The sequence below is a fragment of the Centruroides vittatus genome, unplaced genomic scaffold, assembly GCF_030686945.1.
Source record: "Centruroides vittatus isolate TY-2023 unplaced genomic scaffold, ASM3068694v2 contig_824, whole genome shotgun sequence".
NCBI classification, from domain to species: domain Eukaryota; kingdom Metazoa; phylum Arthropoda; class Arachnida; order Scorpiones; family Buthidae; genus Centruroides; species Centruroides vittatus.
Window position 1 is genome coordinate 1,383,797 of NW_027122537.1, and position 9,389 is coordinate 1,393,185.

A 9,389-nucleotide genomic window follows, 5' to 3' on the forward strand; every position below is an offset into this window, starting at 1 on the left:
AATTCTAAAATTGAATTTGTTCCTGAAATATATTCAAACAACATTTATTTGCAAAACTTTATATTTCTGTATTTGATATTAAAAGTAAAATTTACATTGAAATATGTAGATGTAGTACATTATTTTAAATATTTAGAAAAGATGTTAATACTTATCTCTTATTTTGTTGAAAATTTTTTCATTTGTAATAATTGAAGAAATATTAGTAAAAGTTGTCTTTTATAAATTGAGATGTCATATTTGATTAAAATATTTTCATATTTAATATTAACCTTTTTTATTTTTTATACATTTGCTCAAAAGATCAAAATTTGCAGATTTAATCATGCCATTTTTGAATTTTTAAAATCAAAATAGTAATTAAAAATGGTTAATTATATTATTATTATTATAGTTGACAGCAAAATCTCTGAGTGTCTCCAGTCAGTCAGAATTAGAAACACGATTGCATGCATTAACAGAAAGTTTGATTCAAAAACAAACAGTAGTTGAAGCATTAAGTACAGAAAAAAATTCATTAGTGCTCCAATTGGAACGATTAGAGGTAATAACTTAATTTTACTTTTATATTTTTATTAAAATAATTCAATTTGAACAAATATTTCTTTTACTGTCAGAAGTTATAATTAAAAAGGTTTATTTTAAATGTTCAAATGTGAAAAACTTAGTTTATTGAATTAATTGCATTTTTAAATAATTGCAGAATATGCTTATTGCTATCATTGTATGATGATATATATTTCATTTCATACAATAATTTGAATAAATACTAAATGGAAAAAATTCAAAATATCATAATTGATATTGTTTTATCTATTAAACTATTTTTATAAGTTATATTAGAAAATGTATCTGACTTAATATCTTTACTATTTAGGTTTTATTGAATAAATAGTAATTACATGTTAATAATACTTAGATTAACCAGAACTTATTTAACTAACTAACTTGTTATTTAATCTTTCTATTAAAGATAATTTATTTCGTTTAAAAATAAAAGTATTATTTATTTTTTTCTGTTTAATATTCGTTGTCAACTATCTTATTTAATTTGTTAATTCAAGTTTTATATATAGTAATGTATATGATGATGGAGAAAATATTTTTGATGTATTACTATTATAATGTTAAACTTTTAAAGGATTTCAAGGTCATGTTCAGTCTAGACAGAAGAATTTGAATAAAATGAATGGCAATTAATTACATGAATATGCTTTTTAGATTTTTTAATTAAAACAAGTATTTTTTTTTAATCTAAAAAATTTCAATACAGAATATTTCGAAGTTTAATTAAAACTATTATATTTGTTTAGATTTACATAATCATAACATTACTAGTTTCAAATATACTGTCGTCCATGCAACAAAAGAGTAGACACAAATCAGCTTGAGCTGGATCTATTCATGCGAAAGGGATGGGAGGAGATGTGTGGAACTTGATACATGGATCACAGTAATAAAATTTGTAAAACAAAAAGTAAAACGAAAAATGATTTATTTCAAATTATTTCAAAAATGTAAAAAAAGAAAACAGCCAAAAGAGATAAGATCCATCTGTCAACTTCCACATATCTCTTAAGGAAATATGTGGAAGACAGATGGATCTTACCTCTTTTTGGCTCATTTTGTGATCATCTTGACAGATGGATCACAAAATGCTTAAATAACTATTCATACATTTGCATATTAATGCAAGCGCATTAGCAGTTATGCCATCAAATTCCATGTAAAAGCTAATCTAGACCTGCCCATTTAATAATTAATAAAAATTTTCATTAAATAGAAAATTTCTGTTTATAGTTTAAATTTATAACTTAATGTAATTTTAGCCTAATTTTATCTGTTACATGAATAATTTTGTTATAATTTAAGTTTAATTAAATCAATTGTTTTTTGGTCTCTTATAGCAAGTCACAACTTTATATTTTATATTTTATTTAATATTTGATAAGAATTAGATTGAACAGTTTGTTTTAATAAGAATTCAATATATTAAAATTTTTAAATCCAGCAACAACTGAGAGAACTTCATGATAGTGGATCACGTCGCCAAAACACTGTTGTTGGTATAGGAGCAGCAGAATTATGTAAGTGTGATATATTATTGTTCTTTTTTCCTCATAATAAAATTTTACATATCTTAAAAAAACAAAAATATTTAATGACAAACACATTGAATTGAAGATTAATTGTTATTATCTTTGCTTGCTTTTTTTAACACAATGAATTTTTTTATATGAAAGTAATATACAAAGATTATTTCTATGATTAAACCAATTTTATTATTTGAGTTTTCACTCTCTTATCAATGAATCAAAAATAAACTTAATGTCAGTGACTGAAAATGAAATGGTTGGCATAAAATACATTTTACATAATATAAATCTTGTGAAAGTTTTGTAAAATTAACAAGAAGATAATGTACAAAGATTGATTGAAATGCAATTGGCAAAAGAATGATAATAGGAAAAATAAAATGAGTTCACCATGGAGAAGGAATAAATAATAGAATGATTTAAATGAGTATTTTCTGGTTTAGTCTGCAGTTAAAAGAACACACAATTTTCTGGGATAATAATTTATTGTGTTTAGTTTATTCCAGAATATAATTATAGGATACAGTAAATTTCTGTTTGAAATAAAATTTCAAACAGAAAAATGCCAAACATTTAATTATTAGAGAGTTAAATTTAAAACATAATCTACTAATTATTGTTCAAATTCTACTACTAACTATTTTTATATCTTAAAAATTTCATATTTTTAACTGTTTTTGTGTTTAATCTAAAACTTTTTAAAATAATGTTAATATTTATTGCATTAGGGTAAAAATGTGTAGATTCTACTTCCAAAATTATTAAATGAAATCAACATATTCATTATTCCCAATACAGTAGAGCGTCGTTTATCCGAATCAATTGGGGACTGGGGTGGTTCGGATAACCGATTATGTAGGAAAAAATATATTATCCTATCCGATATTGAAATTTTTCTTTATTGCGTGTCGCTTCGTGTTGAATTTTCGTTTGATTCAGCACGACACAGTGCGACTGGAAAGCTTCCGGTTAACCGGCTTTCAGATAAACGACGCTCTACTGTATTTTGAAATAAAGTAATTGTTATTTATTTTTGTTTAAATTATAATTTAAATGCAATAAAATTTTCTCTGTCACGAGTATATTTTACTATTCATGTTAATAATACATTTAATAATAATAAAAAGTTAATTTGGTTGTACAATATTACATGTGTTAATAATACATAAGTAATATTGTTACTTATGTAACAATTATCATTATGTGTTAATTTTACAATCAAATTAACATACTATACTTCACTAAATAATAGTAAATAAATTTGACTGTAATAATATATGTTTTTATATTATTATACTGTATAGCAAATGGAATAATAATAATTATAAAAATGATGGATTTATTGCAGCTCATTTGATATATTTTGTGATATAGTTTATTAGTATGTAATATAACAAAATTGATTATTATGCTAATTAATTATTAACATTCATACAGAAAATGTCAATTTAAAAAAAAACTGCTTGAGGTGGATCTGTAATTCAGATGATGTGAATGTTGTTTTAGATTCTTTTTATGACTGAAGATGATGGAATGAATTTTTAATAATTAGTTGTTTAGCTGATAAGAAACATTGAAATTTATACTGATAAATATTCTTTTTTAGCATATATTTCCTTGTAATTTTATAAAATCTTTAGAATATGCAGTAATTTGTATGCATCATTTTTTCACAGTATTAATTGAAATTTATAAATTGTACTGAAATTAAAATAAACAATCTTCAATAACAGATTCAAAACTAGTATTTTGTTTGGTTAAATAAAGATTTCAAAGAAAAACAGGGTGAGAGAGAGAATACTGTTAAGGAGGTTTCTTAGTAGAAAATTGAAATTTAATGATGATAAACTCAAAAGAATAATAAAAACAAGAAATAAGTTTATTCAAAACAATCATAGAAAACAAAAACGTTTTTACACTCAATTCAGAATTGGAACAAGAAAAATTTCAGAATTATTGTGCATTTAACATAAAAGGATAAAATAGGTAAGGCAGTTATTGTAGTGTATTCACTATATTTTTAAATCCAGTTTTACTAAATTTTTAAAAATTTAATAAACTTGGAAAATAAATAAATTAATAAGTGTAGAAATGATTTTCAATAGTTGATTGGATCAATTTGACTGTGTTCTACACTCAAAAGGACACTAAACTTGTGGCTATCTTAAATTATTTTTTTAAAATATGCCAATAAAAAGTTTTTCAGCTAGTTATAATAAAAGTATTAAATTAATTTAAATAATTCACATTTAAATCAATTATATACTATTTATTTTTGAAGGAACTGTTAGAACAGCACTTAAGACTACATTTGTTATTTTCTGAATGATATTTGCACTTTTTATTGATTCATTATCTCTTACAATTGCAGCTTACAAAGTTCTGTTTACTCTGACAAAAATCTGCAAGGTGATAAAAATTTCCATTTAAAACCACAATTTTATTATTCAGGTTTCTTCTTTTGATAATATCTTGACTTCAGTTAATGCAGATGCAACATCTATGCACACAGATACCACATATGTAGAATTTATAGAAAGGATTTTCTTACATTTTTGAGCTTCTGGAGTGTCAAAACATTGAGAAATGAAAAACACTGGGAGTTACAATTTGACTGATCACCATACTTTTCCTAAATTATATTTCATTCTATAACAACCAAGAAATATTAATTAACAGGTTAAGTCGCACAAAAATATCTCCAATCAGATCCTGTTTGCTAAGACTACTACTAAGATTAATTGAAATAATAAAATTTCTATTTTATAGCAGCTAAAAATTGTTTACATAAAATTCTTACTTTGTACATTTTCATCAATGATTATGATAATTCAAATCATTCACTTAGTATCATCTGAATAATGGAGACATTTCAATAATAGGATAGTCTTTATATATCTAAACCTTTCAAAAGTAATATCTCTCAATTCATAATTATTAAACAATTTAATAAGTTTAATTATTTTGCAATTGAAAAAAGTGAAAAATGTAGATTATGAATTTTTTTAAACCCATACTTTCTGCTTGTAATTGACTTTAATTACAAGCAGAATAATAAGGTTAAAATTTTCTAAACTTTTTAGATATTTTTTGTTTATATTTCAAAATATATATACATAATACATTGACAAATAAATGAATATAATAAATATAAGAAATACAATAAATAAGTTTATTATATATTTTTTTTTTTTGTTGTTGTTGTTAATAGCACATGAAAAGTATCAGTCTAAAAATAATTATTTCCTTGAATCACCATATGATGGACCAATTGCTAGAAAAGTGAAAACTGTTTATGGTGTTATAGATTCTTTCAGGTAATAAATTTGTAAATTTTCAATTTTTAAAATAATATATATATTATTACTAAATTTTATTATACCCACTTAGTTCTTCACTTTCTTCACTGTTCTGATCCAAAGAATACTTCAGAGAAATTTCATTTTAAAAAAAAGCTTGTCCTTGATGGTCAAAGTTTGTTCAAAAGAATATTAAAATTGATTTTAAAATTAATAAGTAAAAACATTGAAAATTCTGATTATTATGAGAGGAAATGTTACTCATAAAAGTTCATAAATTGTGGTATCATTTTTGAGATGAAAATTCAAACAATATTTTTTTAATGAAATTTTATAAATGATTTTTAAAAGTGTAGTTGTTTAGTTTTATAATTTTATCTAATTGTTTTTAATATGTATAATTTGTGAAGAATGTGTTATTTTTTGTTTTTGAAAATATATTAAAATAAATGAGTTGTATATGGTATCTATTATACATACTCATGAATGTTATTTTAATAATTAAATTTTATGATGATTATTTTTATTAACAAAAATATTAGAAAGTTTCACATATCAAATATTCAATAAGAATAATTTCAAATTAAAATTTCTCTTCTACTTTCTTAAACTGCACTGGAGAACACCAGGATGTGTAAAATACTGCACTCTTAGAACCTATAACCGGTGTGATATAAAAAAATAAAAATTAAAGGATATTAATCACCACAAACGTTTTCGAACTGCTGGGAGTTCTTCTTCAGATGTGAGACTGAATTACTAATGGGACAGAGCAAATCGTTAAAGGAAAAAAAGAGAAACAATAATAAGGTGTTACATGAGACGCGTGCGTGTTTGTCTTGTTGACCCAACATGACCTTAAAGGTCGGAGTCTATCAACGTCTGCCAAGCTATCGATAGAGTCAATTCATCCTTAAAATTGATGCAGTTGTCATTGAGGGACGATTTGTAGATTTAAATGGCCTCCAGTCACTTAAGGTGTTCATTGTGTGACGTAGTGCGAAGGAATTTCGCCTGGTGGAAGGCCGCCACAATGTCCGGATCGGCGGTGTAGGCGGCGAGGGTGGAAGTAATTCTCTGATGACGTATGTTCGCTATATGTTCCTGGAGTCTGACTTCCAAGGAGCGTTTTGTGGATCCAATATAAATGAGGTCCCTATCAAATCTGTTGTCCTTATTGGGAATGCTATAAATACCAGGACCCCTAAACAGAACAGAATCCCTGGTATTTATAGCATTCCCATTAAGGACAACAGATTTGATAGGGACCTCATTTATATTGGATCCACAAAACACTCCTTGGAAGTCAGACTCCAGGAACATATAGCGGACATATGTCACCAGAGAATTACTTCCGCCTACGCCGCCGATCCAGACATTGTGGCGGCCTTACACCAGGCAAAACTCCTTCGCACTACGTCACACAACGAACACCTTAAGTGGCTGGAGGCCATTCAAATCTACAAATCGTCTTTCAATGACAACTGCATCAATTTTAAGAATGAATTGACTCTATCGACAGCTTGGCAGACATTGATAGACTCCGACCTTTAAGATCATGTTGGCTGAACAAGATGAACACACACACGTCTCATGTAACAACTTATTATTGTTTCTCTTTTTTTCCTTTAATGATTCGCTCTGTTCCATTAGTAATTCAGTCTCACATCTGAAGAAGAACTCCCAGCAGTTCGAAAACGTTTGTGGTGATTAACATCCTTTAATTTTTATTTTTTTATATCACACTGGTTATAGGTTCTAAGAGTGCAGTACTTTCTTAAATCAGATTTTAATATTTTTGTTTGATTTCATAAGCTGATCATTAGACTTGACTGATATTTTTTTTTTTTTTTTTTTTTTTTTGTAAATAGTGTTTAATGGTTTTAAATTTAGCAATGCTTTTCCGTTTTTGAAATATTACTTTTTAAACAAAATTTCAAATATGACATAAATATTATAAACAGTACATGTTAATTTTATGAAATAAGTTTTAAAATATTTTGTAAAGCATTTAAATAATGTTTTTATTTAGTTTAATTAATTTTGCAAATGTCTTCATGTAATTTTTATTAGTATATCTGTTGGTAGAATAATGACGAGACTCTCTGATCTTTGTTTTATATTTTATTCTATAACATTAAGACTTACTTGACTATATACACTATAGTATACTACAGGACAAGACAAATGCACAAGTCTACACATTGGTAGCCATACACAAAAAAGTGGTCTGACTGGTTTCTTTTGTCCCCTTATCCCTTTATATTTTTGGGGTTTTACATGGTGTTTCCACTTTATATTCTGCACATAACATATTTATTTTTTTTTCACTAACAGTATCTAAGATTCTGTACAGTAATAAAGTTTTGTATAGTAACTTTTTTGAAAAATCTTTAAATTTTATTAAAATGTGAGCATTTATCTAATAACATTACATATCAATTTATCAGCTATGAGCTATGAAATTTTATTAGAAAGTTCTGATGTTATTCAACCTGCTATGTGGTAAAATTTTGTTTTGCCATCATATTCAAATCTTTCATTTTTCATAGGGATTATAGACCAAAGTATCATTCTATAACCCTCACCCTTGTTAATCCAATTGTACTGAAAGTAAATGAGAACCACCATAAAGACTATAGCATAGATACTGGCATCTTAATAAACCAATCAGCTAAAAGCTGTAGTTATAGACTTCTTTTATATTTAATCTATTTATATTTTATTTGTACGTAATGAATTTCAATGGCATTAGAATGTGTTCTAATAGAAGTATATCAAGTATATTTGATTTCATATTTTTGCTGTTATGTATTTTAAAGAAATAATAGAAAAAATATGCTAAGTTTATCTATTTATTCTTTTTATTGTTTGATTCTTAATGTGTTGATTTTTACAACAAAAGAAAGAATAAATTATCACTATAATTCTTAAAATTATCAATGAAAAATATAGTATTGCATTCAAAAAAGAACTTTAATATAATATAAAATTGTACATTAGTTATCTTGAAATAGGAAATATTAATTAAATATTTATATAAGAAATTATATATTTTTAAAAGCAAAAATTTTTAATTTGTCTAAATTCTTTGTATGTATTTATAGTATTCGTCTGGGTATTTTTTTAAGACGATATCCTATAGCAAGAATTTTTGTGATTTTATACATGGTAAGTTTTTAAATGTGTTTTAATAATTCTTAAATTTTTTAATATTTATATATAACATATTTAATCTCTTTCAGTTCCTACTCCATTTGTGGGTGATGATAGTTTTATTAACATACACTCCAGAAATCCACAGATCTCAGCATAACTCAAATCAAAGATAATTATTACAGACTTTAAAATTATGTAGTTATTTATAGTTTAAAACATCTTAAATATTCTTTAAGAAATCTAAATTATATGCAAAAGTTTGTTGTCAGTGTAAATGAAACAATAAATTCAATAATAATTTTAATATTTCTCTTAATATAATTCAAGTATAATTTTATATCAGTCAAGAATTTGTACATTTTTGAAGTACAAGAATTGTAAAATTTCTCATTTAAAATAAATCATATCATATTTTATTTTATTATTAAGTTTTTATATAAAATAATTGTTGCTCTGAATATATCTTATTTAAGAAAATATATTAAATACCATAATTTAGATATATCATAATGCCCTGCATATACTCCAAAGAAAATTACTGGAATAAAAATAAAGTCATACAATGTACACTGCCATATATTCTGCAGTTCCAAAGTTGCTGTTGAAGACATGCAGGACTCCTTGTCCTACTTTTGAGTATGAAATTCTGGATAAATATATTTTTATTAATTTTGGTCATTATTTTAGACTGGATCAAAATTCTACAGGTGTTTTTCATCTTAGTTTGTTGTTGTACACATATTACACAAATACATCAGTTGGACAGTGTTATATGTATACCAGAAATTTTAAAGTCAGCCAAATTAGTTTGCAGGGTTATATTGAAAGAATGCAT

At 25.0% G+C, this 9,389-nt stretch overlaps 1 protein-coding gene across 1 annotated transcript in view; it reads left to right on the plus strand.

Annotated features, from left to right (window-relative positions):
* The window catches only part of LOC136982371 (golgin subfamily A member 5-like), a 28,223-nt gene extending 19,253 nt beyond the window's left edge, over positions 1-8,970 (plus strand). Inside the window, exons 10-14 of the mRNA XM_067278853.1 lie at positions 395-544; positions 2,012-2,087; positions 5,308-5,413; positions 8,503-8,566; positions 8,641-8,970. Coding sequence (XP_067134954.1) covers positions 395-544; positions 2,012-2,087; positions 5,308-5,413; positions 8,503-8,566; positions 8,641-8,727 — 483 coding nt within the window. The 3' untranslated portion in view covers positions 8,728-8,970. The remainder of the gene's footprint in view (positions 1-394; positions 545-2,011; positions 2,088-5,307; positions 5,414-8,502; positions 8,567-8,640) is intronic.
* Positions 8,971-9,389: the final 419 nt, after the last annotated feature.